Source organism: Trematomus bernacchii, unplaced genomic scaffold (genome assembly GCF_902827165.1).
Source record: "Trematomus bernacchii unplaced genomic scaffold, fTreBer1.1, whole genome shotgun sequence".
In the NCBI taxonomy this organism is placed as follows: domain Eukaryota; kingdom Metazoa; phylum Chordata; class Actinopteri; order Perciformes; family Nototheniidae; genus Trematomus; species Trematomus bernacchii.
Window position 1 is genome coordinate 13,859,665 of NW_022987564.1, and position 24,310 is coordinate 13,883,974.

Here is a 24,310-nt window from a genome sequence, read left to right on the forward strand (position 1 = left end):
AATTCAAATCAGTAAAACGGAAAGAAAATGAATGAAGTTGACCATCTACTTCAGCTTTGGTAAGTTCATTTAATGTCATATCTTTTGTTGATCTTCTGTGTTTTGCCTATAGGCTATTGCTCTGCTGGATCGATTGATATTGTGACCTCGGTGATGAGTGTCTGTGTTTTCCTTATACCCCCTCCCGACGTTTTCGTATTTCCCATAATTAGAAGTTGCCAGTATTAAACTGGGTACATCCCTGGAGGTTTAGGGGATGGGAAACACATTGGTGTTATCAAACTTAAAACATAAAATTAATACATGGGTGAAAATGGCTTGTGTCCATAATGGGCAGCATTAATATATACCCACATGACAGCTAAGGTCAGAATAGCTTTATTTAATAGCTGGTCTTATGTCTGTGACCCCTCCTGTTAATTGATAAGCCTGAAACATGCACTTGTCAAGGTTCAGAGGCAAATTTAGCAAATATGGCAGTAGCCATCGATCATCTTAAGATAAGATATACTTTATTGATCCCAAGTTGGGAAATGTTTTTGTTACAGCAGCATGTACAACATGCAATTTATTGTTACTTTGTAATTCTACTCCACTACAATTCAGAGGTTAACCTGGTATTTTTTACTCCACTACATTTATTTTAGTATTTTAGATTCTGATTAATGATGTGAAATATATACAACCCAGCAGACTTTAGTTACACCTGAGTAGGGATGGGTATCGTTAGGATTTTATCGATACCGATACTGCTTATCGATACCGGTATTTTTCGATACTCTTATCGATAGACATGATTACAAGATGTGAAGATTAAACAACAGTCATTTTATTGTAATTTATTGTAATTTATTATTTAAAGGTGGGGTAGGTAAGATTGAGAAACCGGCTTGAGATACACTTTTTGTTATATTCCATGGAATGCTCTTAACATCCCGATAGCAATGAATATCTTAAGTGCTTTGACAAAAAATCCATAACAAAATTTCATCTGTGGAAGGCGTAGTACTGTAAAAAGCACGACCAATCATTTTAGCCGGCCTGGCTAAAATAACTGGATGGCCTACCTGCCTGTCAGCCTTCCATCTGTGCACAAACTTATCTCATGCCATCATTGGTCATGTGCCCGTTCGTGTGTGTTGGAGGGGCTCTGTAAGGAAGTGGCAGATTTGTTCCGGCTGTGTATTTTCAAATTCTAGCGCACTCGAGCTGGTTTCTCCAAAATGACCTACCCCACCTTTAATGTAACTTTTTCAATGTCATACCAAGCAGGTATGAGTGTGTTTGACAGTGTGTCTCTGGAAGGGGGGCAGTAATTAGGGGCAGTTCATAAATCCATGTAAACATGACCATTATTCAGTTAAAATGAGACACTGCGTGCGCACCTCCTAAACCGGAAGCTCCGGTCGGCTAACCATTATAATCCGTTTATTGCGTTTATTATTTATAATTGTAATGATGGATTATCAGTAATCATTTTAAAGTTACACAGAGACATTGGATTAACCATTTGTATGCCCACGAGGATAGGAGTCGAGGAGGGGAGTCGAGGAGGGGAAATTTAAGAATTGAGAAGCCTCTTAGTACTTACGTGTGTGCCATTGTGACAGACAAGAATAGTAAATTCTGAGAGATACAGTAGATGTATCCTGCTGTATGGGTTGATTGTGCGTTAATCTGTTGGTAATGCCTTGGGGTTCCAGTGGGATGGATCACTGCGCTCTAGTGATGGGAATTATGGCTGTTTGAAGGGAGCCGGATCTTATGGCTCCGTTCCTTTCAAAGAGCCGTTTTTTTTAAAGGGGGCGGGGTTACTAGGTTTATTTGCGAAATAATCACCAGGATAATGATTGACTGTATTGCCAGACCTAATGTCAATAATCTGCATTGTAAACGTGACACAAGGTGGCGCCATATCCATGTCATTCATGTCAGTGAATGTACTACTTTGAATTTACCCTCTGTATGTGTTAAGTAAATAAAGTTGCCTTGCCTTGAATGAAATTCATGCAACTCTTAATATTAGATACTGTGTTTTTAAGTGGCGATGGAGATTATTTGTTGACCCTGCTTTAAAGGATATTTTGCCTTTACAAATGGTGCGCTTTATCACTGCCTGGGTTTTGGTTGAAGTGCATCCAAATGCTGCTGCGTTTTCCCGTTTGGCTCATTTTCCATCCGAAAAACACGTCGTCTACCTGTCCTGTACCGCTTGTTATGACTTCTCTCTCGCGCGTATTCCGTTAAGACCCACCCCACCTCACTCCTCGTGCTGAAACCTACCAATCAGAGTAGGGGCGGGTCTTCACAGAATACGTTTGGGGAACAAAATCAAGCTTTTTTAAAGGCGAGTGGATTTTGGCAGGCAGTGAGTGCGGACCAACGATTGAACGATAACAAGAACGGCTCTCACCAAGTATGACTCGGTTTCCCTCGTTCGTACCAAAGAGCCGTTCAAAAGAATCGGCTTGTTCGCGACCGACACATCACTAATAGTGATGGGAATTATGGCTCTTTGAAGGGAGCCGGATCTTATGGCTCCGTTCCTTTCAAAGAGCCGTTCAAAAGAGCCGTTCAAAAGAGCCGTTTTTTTAAAAAGGGGGCGGGGTTACTAGGTTTATCTGCGAAATAATCACCAGGATAATGATTGACTGCATTGCCAGACCTAATGTCAATAATCTGCATTGTAAACATGACACAAGGTGGCGCCATATCCATGTCATTCATGTCAGTGAATGTACTTTGAATTTACCCTCTGCATGTGTTAAGTAAATAAAGTTGCCTTGCCTTGAATGAAATTCACGCAACTCTTAATATTAGTAGTGTGTTTTTAAGTGGCGATGGAGATTATTTGTTGACCCTGCTTTAAAGGATATTTTGCCTTTACAAATGGTGCGCTTTATCACTGCCTGGGTTTTGGTTGAAGTGCATCCAAATGCTGCTGCGTTTTCGCGTTTGGCTCATTTTACATCCGAAAAACACGTCGTCTATCTGTCCAGTACCACTTGTTATGACTTCTCTCTCTCGCGTATTCCGTTAAGACCCACCCCACCTAACTCCTCGTGCTGAAACCTACAAATCAGAGTAGGGGCGGGTCTTCACAGAATACGTTTGGGGAACAAAATCAAGCTTTTTAAAAGGCGAGTGAATTTTGGCAGGCAGTGAGTGCGGACCAACTTTGATTGAACGATAAGAAGAACGGCTCTCACCAAGTACGACTCGGTTCCCCTCGTTCGTACCAAAGAGCCGTTCAAAAGAATCGGCTCGTTCGCGACCGACACATCACTAATCACTAATGCGCTCTTCCTCACTCGATTCAGACGAGTGAAGGCGGGAGCTGCGTGATTGTATGTCTTCACTTCTCTCACTCACTATTTCCCTTTTTAAGGTAATTACAGTATACAAAGCACTATAAATATATCAACCCATGTTATATATATAATCTGTATTACATCACCGTGGTTTGTTGTGAGAGGAAAGTGTGTATTTTGCACTTTGTTGTATTGTTTGAAGGTTCTTGCTAATTCTGGCTAACTTTGTGGTCATTGAAGCTGCTTATTGTTATTTACTTTAAGATGTTTATTCTTAACCAATAATTGAATTTAAAAACTCTTATTTAAATGATGTGTGTGTGTCTCTGTATTCCTGATGATACACTGAGAGAATGAGCTCATAGGGCTGCTGATCACAATAAGCTAAACAGTCTGTATTTTGCACTACATTTGTATAATGTAAGCTTCGTTGATACTTTGCCTGTGGGAATAAGAAAATAATTGTTAGATATACTGAATATTATTTGATCTATTCCACCACTAGCTTAATCCCAAATAATGTACATGTAGAGGTGTGTTGTAGGTGCCTTAAAGGGGACCTATCATGCAAAATGCACTTTTGTACGTCTTTTACATGAATATGTGTCCCCGGTGTTCCAGGGAACTCACCAAGTGTCAGAAAACACAACCCTCTCTATTTTCCTCCATACCCAAATCTCTAAAAAAGGGGCTGCAACGGATCTGATAAAAACTGATCCAGATTTGAACACTGTCCTGACGTCAGGACGGTGGCGCTACGGCTATTGGGCCAACTCTCCACCTATCAGGGGAATGTGGGGTTGGGCCACAGCCGGCCATTGCTGCTTGAAAGCGCTGGAGACGCTGTAGTACATATGCCAGGCCTGTAAGTGGCGCTGTAGTCTGCCACAAAAGCAGCGAAGAAGACTTCCAGCGCATGGTTACCATGGTTACCCTTCTGTTTATTCTCCGCTGTGGCTCTTTTTATCCCTCCCCTAGGCAAGCGTTTGCTCCCGCTGCTGTAATTCAATGCAATCCCTCCCCGTCGAGGCAAGCACTGTAATTATCTCCGGTTAGTCCACCAGCAGATGACAAACACCCACCTCTCCGCCTCTTCCAAGGAACGAGGGGACCGTGCGGCAGAGTTTCAGTTAGGTTTTCTTTCGCCGGTCAAGATGTCCGTTAAAGTTTAAATCTTCCGGGCAAAATTAGCAAAGTGCCGGTCAAAGGTCTTCTTTGTTATTTATTGAGCTTTAAAACAAATGAATAACGACACTATAGGCCTATAATAATATTATAAAACACGGAGGACGGAGATCTATTTTTCTCCCCCTCTTCTGACTTGATCAGAGCACGGCTCCCCTCTCCTGCAGGGGGGCGTGGTCAGTTGCTGCTCACAGAATCAGCCCCGTGCAAAAACAGGGCTGGAGAACAGCAAATAGAGCGAAATGAGGCATGGCTAAAATGCATGATCTGTTTGGTATTTTGAAAACAGAAACGTATAAATATACCTTATATAGGTATGGCCCTACAATATATCATTTAAATATAGCATGATAGGTCCACTTTAAATAACCCCTTATTTTATAGTGAGATGTATTTTTATGTTCATATAATAGTGATTTCAATGACACCCCCAAAATGATCACTGGTTCCATCCTGGCCACCCCACTGAAAATGTCCTGGCTCCGCCACTGTCTCTTGGCGAGACCTCAAATAATCTTCGTAATATCTATCACACTATAGATCCTACACATCCACTGGACGTGGATTCTAAAAGTACAATATACACTTCTCGCTAGAAATCTAATCAAAAAGCATTTTAATGGCCAAACTATCCTACAATTTAGGATTTTCCAGAGATGGTTATTTGTGAATATACGACCCACCGGAGCGTTTGCAGTCAACGGGAGCACTAGAGGTAGAAAACTTTAAAACGTGATTATACTGTAGGTCGTAATAAGCCCTTAAACAATCGACCTATTAGGTCGTAATAAGCGATTGAACAATCGACCTATTTGGTCGTATGAGTTGGAGGACTTGTTGGGACAAACAGGCTCATTGCAGTTTTAGGGTAGGAAATACACCAGGATGGATGCAGCTTTAATGATCTAGTGCACTGGTTTCCGACCTCAGGTAATCAAAGGCTTTCACGGTGTGTTGAGAGGCTTCTTCTACAAACACAATTGGCTTATAATCCATCCCTTCATTGATTATCTTTGATACTAAATAATACATGTTTTTTTTAAAAGTTTGTATTATTATTTAGGATATATATAGGTACATTTTAATCTCACAGGATAATAGCATCCCATTCTGCAAAAAAACATTGTCCCGCATTAGAACAGTTTTCTGTTAAAACAACCAAAGAACATAAAATAAAAGTGTCAGGGAGAAGAAAACACTGTTTGTGTCACATAAGCCTCCTATTGAATATGTATGATTGTTAAATTAAATTGAAAACATGAAATTAATTATAAAACAATGGTTAAGTGTCTATTTCATTCAAATTAATTTCTTTAATTTATATATAAATAAACACAATCATGCTTTAGGATAAAAAAACAAAACAAGTAAGAAACATCCAGCTTCATTGAAGGTTTTGTGAAGAAAGATAAAGACGTTTTATTATAAATATACCTCCTGTGTCAGAGTTTTGGATACTATAATAGATTTAGTAACACAAGTCTTTGGCTCGACCAAAAATCGCTTTTAAATGTGCTTTATAAATAAAACCTGATTTGATTTGATTTGACAAGTCAAATTAGGACACTGAAACCATCTGGCAGCCCTCAAAGCCTGTTTCCTTTGTAGAGCACCACCTGGAACTTTCCTAAATATACCTTTCAAAGCATACAGTAGCTGGATATTACCCCCGAGGCTGCTTGTATTTATATGACAGCAGGTCTGCAGGGACCTGGAACAATTTGGATGCCAGTGGACACAAACAGTCTGTGAGGGCGCGAGTCTACCAGCAGAGGCTGCTGTGATTTCATTGATGAGGCACTGTAAAACTCCAAAAGGACACAAAAAGGTCTCTTCCACTCACTATTTTAAGTTTTTACTTGATATAAACTTAGTAGAAAAAATATACATCAGCAACAGTCACACAGTATATTGAATTAAATCACAATGATGTGCACTGTCTAACGCGGTTTATCATGCTAAAGAAAGCATTATGGCTAACGATCTCACCCTGTTAGACTAATTTCCCTGCCTTAGTATTTGCACTTTAGTCAATTATGGTATGCAAAACACCAAACAGTGGATCCTTGGGTGCTAAAAGTGATGATAATGTTAATTAAAGAATGAACCATCTGCTGATTTCTAGTAAATGTACAATGTCTTCAAATGTATGAATTTTGCAGGTGGGAATCCAGTGCATTTCCTGAATTAAAGTCCACTCTTAAGTTTTGGGCCAAATATACCAGGTGGTCGACCCCATTTAACCTCTTAAGCGCGAGGCCTATTTTTCAGGCCTCAGGCTCGAAAATGACATGCCCAGAATGAATGAGTATTATCTTCACAACTAAAAGGAGTATATGAATAATCTTGTTATCAGAGCAATTATACACCTGTGAGTTGGCTAAGTGTCAGAATCAAAATAGATGTTGCTGAGTAAATTCAGATTGAACATAGTAATCTCTGTCTAAAAAAACCACATTATTTAGAGTGAAAACCACCCTTGAATGATGGAATAGTAGCCCAGAACCTTTAGGGATCTAAACCATAATATATCATACAGTAAGTACCCTGTGTCAGGATAGATGCTAATTAAGTGAAACTTGAAATTGTTTAGAGAGGTTTAGCACAGGTAGGTCCAGGCGGACTCACCAAGCCATTTGGGTACGTTTGGTTACCATCAGTGCCATTTGACCTTTCTCAGGTACCAGACTGTAAAATTAATTTAATTTAATTGTAAGATCACTATAGGTATTCATTCCATCCAAATACAACTGTTTTTGACTTCTTTTTTTTTTTATTCACCCAGACCTCTTTACCTTTTTTTCGCCACAAAGCTCTTTGAGGCGCGAGCTGCCAGTCAGACCTTATACATTACGCGGAGCCCTATCTCTGGAACCCATTGGTCAAACTGGGTGATGGACACCTCTTTGTAACCGTTAGAGCCAATAGAATTGAGGGGCATAAATCCATTACCATTGGTGAGTTAAAATGTATGGAAGGAAATAAATAAATGAGGCAATAAATATATATACATTTAAATTTAAATACACATTTGTTTATTTCATGGTACTTTATTTCATAATGCCACATTTATTTATTTCAAGAGACTTTTATTTCATAATGCCACATTTATTTATTTCCAGAGACTTTTATTTCATAATGTAAAGAAGTTGGTACAAGCACAGGTGCGGGAAGCCCGCTGTCATGGTTTTGGATTTATGTTGCAATTTTCCACCTTTTATTTTGAAATGTTTTCCTCCTTGTGTCTTGTCTGGTCTTACTTCCTGTGTTTGCCTTCCTGTCTTTAGTTTCCCTCCTGTGTCTGATTGTGTCATTGTGTTCACCTGTTGCCCTTGTGTTTCTGCCTCCCCTGCCCAGAGGCCTGTACTACGAAGCTGGATTTTCGCTTAGCCGGCTAACTTCAGGGAAATCTCTGGCTTTCCGGTCCTACGACGCTGGTTCTCTTTTTAGCAGGCTAGATTTCCATGGTAACTTATGCTGAGCGGCAAACCTGCTCCGGAGCAGGTTAGGTGGCAGGCTAAGAGATCAACTCAGTGAAAGCACTGCCTGCTGACCAATCAGAGCTCCGTGTGCGGAGTTTAAAGCGATCAATTCATATTACAGGATAGAGGAAATACAGAAAAACTGCCGTTGCAGGAAAGACGGCCGGCCAAAATCAACTGACTGTGTGAACGTGAAAATTAATAGAATATCCCCTCCCATCTTCAGAGCAATCTGACTATTATAATATTAGCGTTAAGAAAGCTTACTTAAATATCTGCCACGACATAAGTAACCGGATCAGAGTAACATTAAGTACAGTCCGCGGCACTGTGAGTGCAGACGTCGATGTGTCCCATTATCATTCATATCATATCACATCATAATGTATCATATATTTCCTTATTTGAGTCAGCTTCTTGAGCCGTATCTGGCCGTGCAACACTCACAGTGTCACATACTGTATGCAGAAGTATTATTTTAAGCAACACATTAAGTTGACGAAACACTCGAGTCAAATTCTCCTAATTAAAGTCAGATCCACTCGTGTCTTGGACGGGGCAGTGATTTCATAAACCTGTTAATGTACGCATTCAAACACTTTTTCTTTTACCAGCTGTATTCACCTTGCAGGTGCAGCTATGTGGCTTTTATCCTGGATAAAGTGTTTAAGTCATGGATGTTTAAAGTTTAACTTCTTCATATTTGACTAATATTAAAGTTCACTTTTCATTCAGGAAGTATGACGCTGCGCTGTCAGTACGCTTGTCCGTGTTTGAGATTGGTCGAATGCTCCAAATACCACCCCTTTCATGTGAACGTGCACCTAACTAGATAGGACACGGCTGGCTTGAGCGATCCACTTGATAACCAGCGTCGTAGTACAGTTTAGCCAGAACGCGTATGTTTTGGATTGGGCCAACCGGCTAACTCAAACATATCCAGGTTAGGTTGAACCAGCTTCGTAGTACAGGCCTCAGTTGTGTCTTGTCCTGTGATTACCCTTCTGTGTATTTAGTCTTGTCTTCCCCTTTGCTCCATGTTCGGTCGTCGTCTTTTCTTGTCCATGTTACCTGCCCGTCTTTCAAGTCCATGTTACCTGCTCGTCTTTTGTCCTTGTTACCTCCATGCTCGTAAGTTTTTCCTGTCTGTCGTGCAACCAGTGTTAATTTCGTCAACGAAAACTATGACGAAAAATGTTCGTCAACGAACTTTTTTACACGACTAAGACGAGACGATGACGAGCTAAAAATAGATTCTTGATAACGAAAATTTGACGAAATGTATATTTAGTTTTCGTTGACGAGACGAGACGGGACTAAGGTGTTAATGGTGGACTATCGGACATTCAAAATGCAGGGTATTTCCCCCCAATTGCCCGTCTTGTCTGTCAAAATGCATCTTACATTTCTATCTTGCAATATCATTATTTCCGCTCTCTTCACTCCAGAAGAGCGATCTCCCTCTCTCTCTGTGTGTGCGGGGGGCGGGGCCTAACAGACACGCTGCAGCGGCACACAGAGATCTGCCGGGGACGGAGCGTTCAGAGAGTATAGAGACACTCTACAAGGCTCGATGTGGACAAAGCTCGTTTGCCATGTTTTCGCGTTAGCGCGTTGACACGAGTAGAGTAGTCTGTCCAAACAGCCGGCCAAAAGGCGTCATATTCAATCGGAGAAATGCACAATTTTCGACTTCCTTAACTCGTAGCTCTGTTGCCCCAATTACGAGTAACGTTATCACATCAGGTGTGCAGAGGTGGGAGAAGTAGCCTACTCAGATCTTGTAGCTAAGTAAAAAAATACCATAGTGTAGAAAGAGTTCCTCAAGTCAAAGTATGATCATCAAAATATAGTTAAAGTAGCGACAGTAAAAGTAGTCATTGTGCAGATTGGTCCATTTCAGAATAATATATATGATATGTTTTATAATGATTGATCATTAAAGTGTTCTCAAAGCTGGTAAAGGTGCAGCTTATTGTTATTATGTTATTATGTTGCATTGTTGGAGAAGCCTGTGACATAAGATTTTCAACTGCATAATTACTCTGTAGCTATGTCAGATTGACAATAAAGAACCTTGAACCTTGAGCTAGTTTGAATGACTTTGTATACTGCAGGGTAGCTTGTGAATTTACTCCAGGTGGAACTAAAGTCTGAGTTAACACTTGATTATATTTCACATCATTCATCCACATCTGTGAAGTAACTAAAGGTATTAAATACATGTAGTGGAGTAGAAGTACACCATTTAACTATGAACTGTAGTGGAGTAGAAGTACAAAGTAGCAACACATTTAAATACTCCAGTAAAGTACAAGTACCTCAACATTTTACTCAAGTACAGTACAATATTTTAACATAATTATATATATTTCATTTATTTCACATTTAAATAAAGCAATTAATTCGGTTAACAATTTGTTAGTTTTTTTCTTTAAAAAATAACAAAAAGTAAATACAAGAATACCGTTAAAGTACCGGATCGATAAGCAGTATCGATAAGACTAGTAGTACCGTAGAAAACCTTAACGATACCCATCCCTAGATATTACACAAGTAAAGTGTTAAGAGAGTGAAATGTTGCTTTACGAATTTCAACACTTGATGCTGTCACTTTGATTACAATGTCAGAAACCTGTATTTGCCTAACTGAATTGGTTTAAAGAGAGAAAACATTTTGACTAAAAGTTGACTAAAATGTAATTTTTCATCGACTAAAAGTAGACTAAAACGTTTTGAGTTTTCGTCGACTAAAACTAGACTAAAATGTTTTGAGTTTTCGTCGACTAAAACTAGACTAAAACTATGAAGGATAGAAATGACTAAAATGTGACTAAAACTAATAACCATTTTCGTCTAAAGACTAAGACTAAGACTAAATCAAAAACAGCTGCCAAAATTAACACTGCGTGCAACCCAGTTTTCTTAATGTTTAGTTGTTGTTTTTCTAGTCATCTGCTTTTGTTTGAATCAAGCTCGCTTTTTGTTACCTGACCTTTTTGTCCTTTTACTGCCTTTGGGTCCTATTTTCTCCCATTCCTGACACCCGCCTCTGGATATTCCAGGCGATATGCTCGCTATCTATGTGTTGTCCGGTCTATCAACCCGAGAAATCGTGGATCTGTTTGGTTTGTCATCCCGCACGATTCAGAGGAGATCGGTCGAAGAAGGCCTAAGGTGAATTACTTGAGCGAATGTAAAATCAAATTATTGCTCTATCTAGCTAATGTCATACAAATAACGAGCCGATAAAAATAGAATACGAGTATTAGATTAGATAGTAAGATTTTCTACTTGTAACACCTATGCTGTAATTGTTTCTGTGTTTGTACTCGTAGACAATATTTGTATACTGCCTTCCTCTGTCCTTTACTCCTGCCTATGTCGGGCTGATCAGGGGCCTCATTTATAACGCCTTGCGTCGGATTGACGTGAGAAGGTTGCTTACGTAGTACAAAGCAAAAAAATAGGTACAGAAATGTTCCGATTCACAAAACATTGCGTACCGACGAGGGAAGTGCGTACCGGCACTTCATACGCCTGTTTCCCTTTATAAATCACAATCGACTCGAAATGCGGCGCAGCTTTTGCAGGCTTCACGTAACGCCCATATTTGCCTATAAATAGTCAAAGAAACGCCCATTCATTCATTCATTTTTGACTGACTGCATGAAGAAGATCGCAGGAAATTACGACCGAACAGCTAAAAAAGACATCTCACACCGTGTCAGATTTTGGTTATTTTGGGGAGGTCGAGATAAATCATATTGTTTGGTGGATGCAGTTTGAACCAGAGTAGCAGCATGGAGGTCGGATCGTCACCAAAATAAATAAATAAGTGGTCCGAAAAAAGTTAATGACAAAAGAAATACACATAACCTTCCTCAGGCAGTGTGTTTGTCCCGGGGACAGGAGACCCCCCCTTGATGAGAAACTGTAGGAAATGATCGGGGAATCCCTCCGGAGTGGAGTCATGACGACTGGATCTGAATTATTTGTTTGTATTTGGTGGTTTGTGTTCCAGCTGTCGATCAGCAACTATATATCCATAATCCACCAGTTAAAGGAAATACAACTAATGTGTTGTGTTATATTAGCTGTACAATTTACCACATATGGTGTTCTTAGTTTCCATACCTCCTGTGTTTTACGAGCGACTTATCAAGTCTTGGCAAACGGCATAAAACACGATTAAACGTGATAGTATATAAAACCATGCTCGTATCTACAACCTATAGAAATGCAAAACGGCGTCAGTTTAGACGTTATTCTGTCCTCCTGCTTACCGCATCATTTATGAGAAAACATTTCATAACATTAACACAACGTATTCGAGGTGGTTTTAAATAACATATCTGTATTTATTTATTTCTCCAAGTTATGTTTTTGTGTGCACTGAGGAGTCTCAAACAGGCGTTTGTTTAATCATTTTAAGATTGGCTTTAATCAACGTTTGAAAATGAATTCTTCATATGATAAATGAGAGGTAACATTTAATTTATTTCCACATATTTCTCTCCATTCTTCCTTCTGCCAACGGTGTCGCAGTTTCTCGTCTCTCCCGTTGTTGTGCTTAGTGCATACGCATGGGTTAGAGTTTGCGTGGAGGACCGCACATTTTCCCGTCAAGTTAGTATTTTATAAATCGCAAACATTGCGTAGAAACTGACGTACGCCATTTTTTGAGCGTATATCCCTTTATAAATGAGGCCCCAGGTCCGAGCTCTTTTACTCTCAGGTTTCCTTCCAGTCTCCTCCTCTCAAAGGGTGTTTTTTTAAGTGATTAAACATAATTTTCCTTCTCCATATTCGCTATCTAGTTTTGTTTACACTCCGTCTCTGTCTAACTCTCTCTCATTCAAACAAACGTCAATCACTCACTCTGACTCGCTCCTGCTGCCCGCTAGTTGTTGGCGGTGTCAACAGTTGCTTTGGGCGCAGTTTGGTGCGCATAAGCTGAAGTGCGCCGCATTTGCGCATCAGCTGAAGTGCGCCGCATTTGCGCATCAGATGAGGCGCCCTCCGCAAGATGAGGCCCCCTCCGTTAGATGAGGCCCCCTCCACGTGGTGAGGCCCCACGCAGTCTGCGTAATCTGCGTGTAGGGAGGGGCGGGTTTGTTACCCGCCATCGTGGACACTAGCAAAACATCATCCGACTCGCCGCTCCCGCCCCTGAAGCAGCAGTCCTCGTCGCACCAACACCACCACCCCTCATTGGAGCACAAGTGCCAGGGGACCTCTGCAAAACAGAGCCAGGTATATCAAACAAGGCGGTCATTTTGCAGCTCGTTGTATAAAAAGTGGGTTATTTTTGCACTGTAGTTACACGTTTTTATAAAACACTGTTACGTTTTACACCTCCCACATATCAAAATCATATCTCATATCCCAATTTATCAACAAGCTAATGTTGCAGCTGAAATATTCTCCAGGTCACAAAGCCATCCTCACATCATGTGATACCAGTTTTCAGGCACAGTAAATATTCTCTTCCCAGAGTTTATGGGACCAAAAGGATGATGTACATGGCTTTAATAATACTTTTGCCTTTCAATGTTTGCCATTTCGAACCGTGAGTTGGTTCAAATAATCTTTGCCTTGATTTCTCATTTGTTTTATCAGTACAGTTTTTAAGGTTTTGTGCTTTTCTTTGCCATAAGTGTGCCACTTAGGAATGGATGAAATATTTGAGGATAGCACTTTTTACATCCTTGAAATGTTCTTGTTTGATTGGTTTTAAAACATAAAAAAATTCCATAATCTATTCATTGGGGACCATAACATCAATGCTATTTTTCATTGCTGTTGCCGGCCCCTGGAGCTAACGTAAGCCTACTACTGGTGCACCCCCTCTAACCTTAGATGCACCCCAAGTCATTTTGTTCTGGAACCTGGCCTGCAAAGCACACTGTGTTTGTTAGTGAATCATACGGCACTTGTAAAACTTGTTTATCTTGTTTGTGGAGTTATGACATCAGCTCCAGAGTTATGCTCGGGGGGACTTGGCAGATATGGAATGCTGTTTTTGTCATGATCGAGATCAAGTTTAATTACACTGTATAGCACTTTTCAACACAAGGGAATTCAAAGTGCTTTATAAAAATGAAAGACATTAAGAGCATAAAACACATTAGAAACATTAACCTCTTAAGCACGGCGGTCCCCCCATTGGACCCCTCCCACTTTTTTTTTTTGAGACAATGTCTCAGGGCTTCTTAACATTTATGAAACTATTAATGTGTAGCACCAGATTAACGGTAAGAATCTCAGCTAACTGAAGATATGAACCATTTTTAGCTAAAAGAAACACAAGAGTAATACCAAGCCTTTGAATTAGCATTTTGCGAAAAAATGCTAACTAATGCTAACAGAGTTTTGCACAGCACTCACTCTCAAAATGCCCTTATTACTTATCGTAACTGCACAAACAAGATATCCGATTAAAGCTGAGACTCCACATATTCCATACATGTAGTGTCATCACTGTACGACCCGAATTTGCGGAGCTTTCAGCCAGAAAAGAGAAAGTAAACAACATCCGGTTTCAAAAATATTACAATAATTACATCTTACCTTTTTTGATTTGTGATCAAAAGTTGTGTTCAACGGAATAAAAACGCTGCTCAAGGTTAATCCAAGGTGTCTGTGTCACGTAGAATTTTTTACTGATAATCCATCATCATATTTATGGCAATAAACTGGGTATAAAGTTTTGCAGTCAAGGCTTGTACTTTCAGATATGCTTCGTTTGCAATGGTAATGTTTACGTGGATTTTGGAACTGCCCATCGGATTCTATTGGATCTAATGGTTAAGAAAAAGGTGTAAATCACTCAAATCGACCAATGGGTTCCATAGATATGGTCCTGCGTAAAGTATCAATTGTGAATGCCAGCGGCACACCCATTACGCAGCAGACTCTACGCCGTGTTTACTACGTAAACAACAGGAATTGCAGCAGCAGCACCCAGAGCGCACAGAGCGGACAGCAGATAACGGAGCAGATTACAAGATTGGCGTTTAGGACTTTTTCTATACTTTGACTTTTGTCAAATAATGGCTTGCAGGAAAGAGATGCTTACTACTTTACAGGCAATGGCAATGGTGACTAATGTTGACAGCGATGCAGATATGTTACCCGTTGATTCTGAGTCAGACGACGAGGATCTCCTGCAGCCAGAACGGAACCCGGAGCGTTGTGACTGATGACGAAATTCCACCACGGGAAAGGTATGTAATCTCTCTGTTTTTATCTATTACTTATTTATTTGTTGTACGATTATTCATATAGTAAATAAAAGCGTCTGCTAAATGTAATGTAATGTAATGTACGCTCAAAATGGCATGTTTGGCAGGAAGAGGGATTATTTACAAAAATAGTGTTTCTTTACATTTACTAAAAGTATAGGCCAGTGTCAGTGGCGGCTGGTGGCCTTTTTTTTTGGTGGGGCTCTTGACATATAGAATCAAACGGGTCCGGGGGGATTTCCCCCCGGCACATTTTTTCGAGAAATGACCCCTTAAATGATGACTTCTGGTGATGTTAGAGAACTGGTCTTTGTTTTTTTCTTTCTTAAAACTGTTCATGTTTTATGAACCAACACCTCCACCAAGTGGCTTTACAGTGAACTGCATGTGGGATATAAAAACTGTAGATAATGTGTTTCTGGTCATTAATAGCATCTTTTCAGTAGCATTAATTATAAATATTTAAATGGTTCAATACAAGTCACTACAGCATTTCAAACTGAACTGTGAATAAATTAAATTAAAAAAAAAGAACCACAGCACAAAACGTCATACATTGTGTTTTTTCTTTGTTTCTCTGAGGATTATTTACAAACAGGCTTATTTACATATAGCAATAACTCAGAAATGAAAAAGCTAGATCGTCTAACACGAACAACCAGTTAGCATAATGATAATATATGTGTTATGTACAATGTAACTGGCAAGGCTAGAACAAGAAAGAACATAAAGTTTGCAAAAGGTTTAAATAACTTCAAGTATCTGTCTTCAGATTACATGGAGGTTTTAGTCCGATGGGAAGCAGATTTTAAGCGACACTCTTTGTTTGAAGAGCAAGCATGGGAAACAAAAGACAGCATTTACCTGTTTGCATCCAGCCAGCCAAGCCTTTTTGGTATACCAGCTACAGATGGAGCATCTTATTTCAGACTCCAGCATACAGCTTCCTGCCTACTACCAGCCAGTTACCTGCCTAAGACCTGCCAAAGACCAGTATCTGGGAATGTTAAGCACTCCCACTATTTTCCAAGAGGGCGTTGCCAGATTTTCAATTTCAGGATTTAACCAGGAGATGGCGCTATATATTAAATAACTATGGCCAAACTAAGACTTAGTTTTTCACAAGAGAAAATGCAGATATTATATAAAAAACTAAAGTTAAAATCTTGTTGCCCCAAGAGCAATAAAAACACTTGTTAAAAAAATCCTGAGTGAGGCTTTCATAAATTGCATTTAGCTGACGCTTTTATCCAAAGCGACTTACTATTTAATAAATGATAAATGATTATTCAGAACAAATATGAGTGATGTGTGATTATTATTCATGCTATATACTGATATAGGGCTAAGTAAGCAATCAATCCTGCAAATTAACCCTTAGTTGTTCAATATAAGGCCAACGTTGCAATATTACAACATTTCCCTAAAAACTTACCAAAACGTAAACATTTTTAAAACTCTTTCATTTCTGCTCCAGAGGCCAGGGGTTAAATTGGGATTTGATATGTGGGGGGGCTCTGTTAGAAGGTGCGACGGGGGAGGGGCGAGAGAGTTAGACGCTCGTGAATTGTCAACGGGGGGGGGTTGACATCAGAGCATCGTCCTATGGGCTTAGCCCCGGACAGGTACAACAGGTATTCACTCAGAGGGGGGTAGGTACTGCTGGAAAAAGCTGTGTGTGAAAGTTTAAATCTTCCTTATTGAGCTTTAAAACAAATGAATAACGACTATATATAATAATAAAATAAACACCGGCTGTTGTTATGCCTGCTGTAACGTTAAATTACTCCGTTCTCCGCTTAAGTAATTATGCCGTTACAAGCTTCATAGTTGTATTTATCATCTAAATTTGCCGAAACAAGTTTAATATTCTGAAAGCCAAGACTTTGTTTATTTGAAATCAGAAGAAAACAAACTGTAACGGACCCTGCCGTGTTATCTTGATATTTCCGGCACAGACCCTTTCATACCGGCAATGCGCGATAGAAACAACAGGAACTGCGACAGCATAAATATGCGAACACAAACCTACAGACTGCTGGAGAAGAGATATCACAGGGGGGGGTTGGGACACACACATTCCGATGGCCAATTAGTTTTAAACAAAGAGTATAGCCTACTCAACATAGGGGGGTGGGGGCTGGTGAACGGTATGGTCAATGTTTGTAAACACTGTGACATTTTGACTTTATTTGATTATTTCAGTTAAAAACTAACGTTCATATTTCTCTTTTTGAGAAGATAAATATGAATATGTTAGTGGCTGACCCAGCCCCATGGTCTGTCACAGTAGTGCGGGAAAGAGAAGTGCACTGTTTTGCCTGGCTGGACCTGTAATTTACAGGAAAGGAGTGCACGCTACTAAAGAGACACGCTACCTGGAAACCAAACAATGGTGTTGCTGTATTGAAGTCCGAGTGGAAACAGTCATATTTGGAGCGTTATGTTAGAATGAAAAAGTCAGGTCGTGACTCACAAAAAAAAAGTGTTACTTCACTAACTGTAAGCTTGTCACTCAGAGTAACCTACAGTTAACTTAACTGTTGGAAAAGAAAGATCAGGGGGGGGAGAGAGCTGTGGGTGATGGGCCATTAGGTGTGTAAACACACCGCTGAGAGCTGCCGTTTCATTCTGACTGTTTAAAAAACGGTAACAACGGACTATTTTTCTTGGCGGATGCATGTCAATTTAAATCAATACATACAACTATTTTTTAAATCAATAAAAACATTTTCTAAATCCATAAAAGCATTTCAATTAATATTGGGAGTCATGTCGTTACTTTGTTGAGAATGTGGCCATGTAATAAGCGGGATAATTTGCAGCGACTTGTTCATTATGGGGAAAAATAACACCCAGGGATCAAGATCCCTCCGCTACGCGGATCTTGATCTGCCTGACAAGGCTCCATTAAAATATAAATATTTGTAGTGAATTACTGAGTTTAGGCACATTAATAACATTTTAATGAAGTTGAATACAGTATATTCATATTTGTCAGTGATTTCATGTCAATTCGGCGAACATAAACATCAATGATCGTGGTAAAGATGATGATTAAATTAGGATTAAAAATCGAGAGCCGGCTGCATTTCCTCTCGTTCGTTTTTTTCGACTAAACAACATTATTTTGTTAAATAATAACATGGTGATGTTTTGTAAATGATTACATGTCTTATTTAGCACAGACTATGATCCTATCCGTGACATATGGATCTTAACAAAGATCCGCTATACATTAGTACCAGACATACTGTACATTGTGGTGATTGACATTATTCACCCACGGATCTATGGGTTGGGGTATTGTTCCGCACGGACATTTTAGTGAACCAGACCAGCTGTTTCCGCCGGTCTTCGCTTCCCGGGCATGAAGTTGTTTACATGTGTGTTCAGATGCTAAATAAAAGTTTAGCTTGTACTTTTGATACCCCGCCTCCGACTCCCGTCTCTCGGCACCACAACATCCAGTTTACTGTATCGAAGTTGATTTCACATGAGCGATGTCGAACATTGAAAAGTCCTTATAAAATTACATAAAACATTTTCCATAAAAAAGTTGATTCAAGAACAAATCTCTGTTATTAGATCAGTACTTTTCTTATATGACTATTATTGCTAAATTTGAAAGGTCTTTACCAGCTTTGGAATTATATATATATATATAGCACCTTCTGCCATCCCATCTCTACTGACAATCATTAACACTTAGATTTTATGATATCGTAAGCATCGTCAGTGATTGACTTGAACACTGAGAATGTATTTATTAACTTCAGACATTTGAAATATTTGAAATCAGATGAAAACAAACTGTAACGGTCCCTGCCGTGTTATCTATGATTACTATGCCTTACTGTACATTCATAATTTCAGCCGGAGGGAGGTGGGCGGCGCTGCGGAGGAGCAGATTGCGAGTGAGGTGCCTGTTCTAAACGAACTATTACAGCTGTTATAAAGCATTAAATAAAAAGTCATGAAAGAGATAAGGAGGAGAAAAGGTTTAAGGAAGTAAGCAAGGAATACAGAATGTCGAAATCCTCTGTTTCACGCGATGTCGAACATTGAAGACAGAGGACGGCGGTCCCCCAATCTACACAGCGGGAGAAAGAATATCATAAAGCAGATCGGAGGAGACATCACGATCTTCCCACATTAGTGCAATTCACCTATACTTAACCCCAAATAAAAGAACCCAATAAAAACAGTTGTTAAATAATAGTGAAGTCACGTTGTAATAATAACATCTCTCGGTTTGAGTGTTCTTTTTCTGCTTTGCCTAAAGCCACTGTGTCAAGTGTCTAGTGACTATTTCTCTTAGCGGATACATGTCAATTTAAATCAATACATACAACTATTTTTTAAATCAATAAAAACATTTTCTAAATCCATAAAAGCATTTCAATTAAGATTGGGAGTCATGTCGTTACTTTGTTGAGAATGTGGCCATGTAATAAACGGGATAATTTGCAGCGACTTGGTCATTGTGGGGAAAAATAACACCCATCCTGATCGTTTCAATGAAGTTGAATACAGAATATTCATATTTGTCAGTGATTTCATGTCAATTCGGCGAACATAAACATCAATGATCGTGGTGAAGATGATGATTAAATTAGGATTAAAAATCGGGAGAGCCGGCTGCATTTCCTCTCGTTCGTTTTTTTCGACTAAACAACATTATTTTGTTAAATAACAACATGGTGATGTTTTGTAAATGATTACATGTCTTATTTAGCACAGACTATGATCCTATCCGTGACATATGGATCTTAACAAAGATCCGCTAGACATTAGTACCAGACATACTGTACATCCAGTTTACTGTGTCGAAGTTGATTTCACATGACTCCAGTGTGGAACCCCACTGCACCCCCTGGTGGATCAATGATCCATTGCAGCTGGCTTCACAATAATTAAATATATTTATCACGGGGGCGGTATCAAGTCAGACTGGGGGCCGGCTCTTCATCACGGGCCGATCACGGGCCGATCACGGACCAATCACGGACCAATCACGACCCTCGCGTTTCAAACTGTCCAAAATAAGACGCTCCATCTGTACGTGCGAAGCCTCGTGTATAAGTTTTGTCTTTTTCACGAGATTGCTGCGATATATTCAAATCGGGTTGGTCCAGTCCAAGGTCTTTAAGCAACAATTTATCTGCCAAACTTCTCCTTTCGAAAGGATTGGAGATTAGCTCTTGAACAGAATTAGGCGGGGACCGAGGTCCGGAGACTCCACCTGCACACGAAGCCATCCTCATCAACTACTGCGTCACCCGGATACGAGTCACTGTCCAAACTACTCACAGACTGCACCGGGCGCACACTCAAAATGGCATGTTTGGCAGGAGTTAGAGGGATTATTTACAAAAATACCAAATAGTGTTTCTTGTCTGTTACATTTACTAAAAGTATAGGCCAGTGTTCATCTATAGTCACTAAATGTATTGCATTCACACACTCAAAATGGCATGTTTACTGCCAAGGAAACAGGAATTACAGGAAGTAATCTAATCTCTTTGTTTTTCCACATTTGTTTTCATAGTGATGGAGATGAGGATTAAATGGCTTCACCATTGCCTACTTTCACCCAGCCCACACCTGCCACACCTGCCTCACCCTCACATTCCTCAACTTCTAGAAAGAGATCTGCCATGATGCTGGCAAAAAGAAGGTGAAGACAGCTGTGTACTGCAGGAAGTGTGAGGTCCCTCTGTGCTTCACTTCCAAAAATAATTGTTACGAGGAGTGGCATGCCTAAATTGTAACATTGTAAAGTTTTAAATAAATCTGCTCCAATTGGAGTCAAAGTTTGTTTTTTAATTGTTTTTTTTACAACAGTTGTATTTGGATGGAATGAATACCTATAGTGATAATTCAAAGTAATAAAATGATTTTTACAGTGAAAAAGGTCAAATGGAACTGATGGTTCCCAAATTACCCAGAGGTGAGTCCGTCTGGACTTTATTTTTCTAAACCTCTCTAAAAAGGTTGAATTTCACTTGTTTTGCATCAATCTTGATACAGGGTACTTATTATGTTATAGTTTGGATTCCTAAAGCTTTTAGTCTACTAACCCATCATTCAAGGGTGGTTTTCACTATAAGTAATGTTTTTTTTTAGGCGGAGATAGAATTTACATGTTTTTACTATGTTCCATATGAATTTATTTTAAAATGAAAACATCTATATTGATTCTGACACTTCTACATCCAACTCACAGATGTAACCTTGCTTTGAGAAAAAAGATTATTAATTTACCCCTTTTAGAAGTGAAGATATAGTCTTTGTTGTGTTAGTGGCATTTTCGAGCCTGAAACCTGAAAAACAGGCTCAGGGTTAAAAGATAAAACATGAATAACACATGTGAATAGTTAAATTAAAAGCAGCGGCAAAAAGAAAAGTCTTCAGCCTGGATTTAAAAGTAGTAAGAGTTTGTTTGTTTGTTTGTAGCCTTTATTTAACCAGGTAAAATCCCATTGAGATCAACGATCTCTTTTTCAAGGGAGACCTGCAGCACATTGGTTACACATAAAAACAACAGAAAACAAAAAGGACATCATAATTACAGGGGTACAACAGTTGCAGCGGATCTGCAGGTTTCTGGTAGTTACATTCCAGATATTTGGCAATATCCCTAACCAAATTCTCACATTCCTCTACCCCTAGTCTTCCTGTGAAAGTATAGTTATTTTGACACTTTTCTAACCTTTTCATATTCCTTTCATCCTTCTCTTTCATCCATTTTGCATCTCCAGACAACACATTTTCCCCTGTGTTACTCTTACCCGAACACATCTTTTACCTTTAAACCACTTTTCTTTTCAATTCCCAGAATTAGGATTATTAAACCTGTTTTAAGACTTCCCTCATGATCAACATCCCAGTGTATGAGAGTCAGATATTCATAATTACAGAGGAATTACATTCTGAAATAAACCATAATTTTCATACATAGGTTTGGCCAAGTTGTTGGTTAAATGGTAGCATCTCCTCAGGCAAGCTCTACCTCTCAGTGCTCAGTGTGAGTAGCAGATGTATCAACTCGACCCCAGAGTGCTGCGATGGAGGTGATTCCCCCATGGGTAGTGCCACTGATGAGGACCAGCTCGGCACCCTTGTGGCTGGGATACATGTTGAAGGAAGTGCCTGAGGGCTGGCCTGCTTCAAAATGGCGGCCCTTGCTAGTTACGAACACCACTGACTGCACATAGTGACTGTACATCCCAGAAATCTGAATGATGGCTTCCCCGCCAGACAATTCCCTCTCCTGTAGCTGGCCGGATGTCGTACCCGAAACTGAAGACCAGGTGAAGCCGTAGCGGAACTGGAAGCTGATGAATGAAGTGTAACAATGCTCAGTTTAAAGTCCTGCATTCAAAGTAAGAAAGCATCGGCATCAAAACCTACTTAAAGTAGCACAGGTAAAAATACTCATTATGCAGCATGTTCCATTTCAGAATCATATACAAATATAATATAAAATAAACATTGATCGTATTTAAGTTATTGATGCATCAATGTGATGATTACTTCAATATGGCACTTGGCAAAAGTGTGACTTATTTGAATTACTTTACATTCTACTGAGTTGCCTAACCTTTAATAAAATTGTTTTATTTTTTGTAACATTGAACTAAATCTGCAAAGGTTGCTAGTTATTGATGCAGTCAAATAAATGAAACATAAATGGGAAAATACTAAATTGTAAAATTACAAAAGTACATCAGGTACTAAATTAAACAGGAACAAATTCATAAGGGAACTTCAAATGTTTAGTGTATATTATTGCAATAAATACCTGCCACCAGTGGATCAAAACTATAACATCTGATGGTGTCTTTTACTCAGTGTTACATTATTTTTAATTAAAAAAATGCTCTTCAGTCCTTCCAAAATAATGATCTATAACATTCACCCTCGTATGTAGGACGACTCCCACACTCGTACAGCTGTGATTCTTCCATCCCCAATTATACTGAACGGAGAGCCACTCCCTGACCCCGCAGGAGGGGAGTAGGAGTAGCTCTGAGTCTCAGCTGCGACAAGGAGACAGACAAACATATTATGAATATGAATTCACCTTGTAAACTTGATTCATAAAGGATAATGCATTCATGGAAACTTACGGTCAGCTATAGCAGAGGCTGCAATAACAGCAAAGATAGCAAGAAAAAGCATTCTGAAAAGAAAGAGAAGAGTTATTTACCCTGCATCTCGTTGTTAATAATTATTATTGACTATAGACGGAGTCTCACCTGTCTGATTGGTTGTTTCTTCTATTATCAAAAGATACCTGTAGCGGATAATACAGAAATATAAATACATCTGTTCAGTCATTTTTGTTTACTTACATAATACATTTGGTTAGTGATGAGTGGAATCCAAAAATGATACTTGCCATTCAAGTGAGCATTACAGCAAATGAAGCCTCAGCATGCGCAGCTACACTCCCCTAAAATCCACATTCGGATAAGATCATGGTGAAACTGCATTACGAAACACAGGTCCAAGAGTTTATTGGTCCTTGCCAAGTTATGACGTATCAGACAGGGAGGGAGGAGGCTATTTCTGTTGGCGGTTCGTCAGGTAATTCCTTACAGTCAATTTATTCAGAATTTAGGTGGAAATATGATATGTGCCAAGTATGATCTTCTTTTGCTGTGGACCATGAATAAAAAAGGAAAATCAGCGTCGCCCAGGCTCTTTCAATGGACGTTGCATGCGCAATAAAAACAAAATGCTAACAGATTTAATCTGTCCCCTAACGTGAAGAAAGGCCTCCTCAAATCTCAGTTATCTTAGAAATGTTCTGAGTTACCTAACATTACATGAGTGACAACACCAGGCAAGGCAAGGCAAGTTAAATATATGGGCCATTCTACCGAATTGATGCAAAGTCAGGTTGGAACAGTTTTTAAATGTTGTATGTTTTTTTCCCAAAACTTTGTCCATATATATTTTGTACCATATCTAAATTACACATATCTAGTAAAAGAACCGTACCTTTTTATATCGTATTTTCAGACTGTATTGGAATGTTCTTCCTCTACCAAAAATGGTCACTACCGAAACATAG

At 39.4% G+C, this 24,310-nt stretch overlaps 1 protein-coding gene across 1 annotated transcript; it reads right to left on the reverse strand.

Moving 5' to 3' along the window:
• Positions 1 to 21,743: 21,743 nt before the first annotated feature.
• On the reverse strand, positions 21,744 to 23,692 carry LOC117477658 (zymogen granule membrane protein 16-like). The gene is made up of 5 exons (XM_034124380.1): positions 23,633 to 23,692; positions 23,490 to 23,527; positions 23,361 to 23,413; positions 23,150 to 23,270; positions 21,744 to 22,565 (listed from the first exon to the last, which is right to left on the reverse strand). The coding sequence occupies exons 1-5, from the start codon at positions 23,633 to 23,635 to the stop codon at positions 22,244 to 22,246; spliced, it is 537 nt and encodes a 178-aa protein (XP_033980271.1). The 5' UTR covers positions 23,636 to 23,692; the 3' UTR covers positions 21,744 to 22,243.
• Between the last annotated feature and the right edge of the window lie 618 nt (positions 23,693 to 24,310).

What these genes read in the sequence shown, in the direction of transcription:
- LOC117477658 (XM_034124380.1), bottom strand. An exon ending in AGCCTCTGCTATAGCTGACC is followed by an intron (nt 23,271 to 23,360) that starts GTAAGTTTCCAT and finishes TCCTTGTCGCAG; the next exon opens with CTGAGACTCAGAGCTACTCC. An exon ending in GAGTCGTCCTACATACGAGG is followed by an intron (nt 22,566 to 23,149) that starts GTGAATGTTATA and finishes TTCATTCATCAG; the next exon opens with CTTCCAGTTCCGCTACGGCT.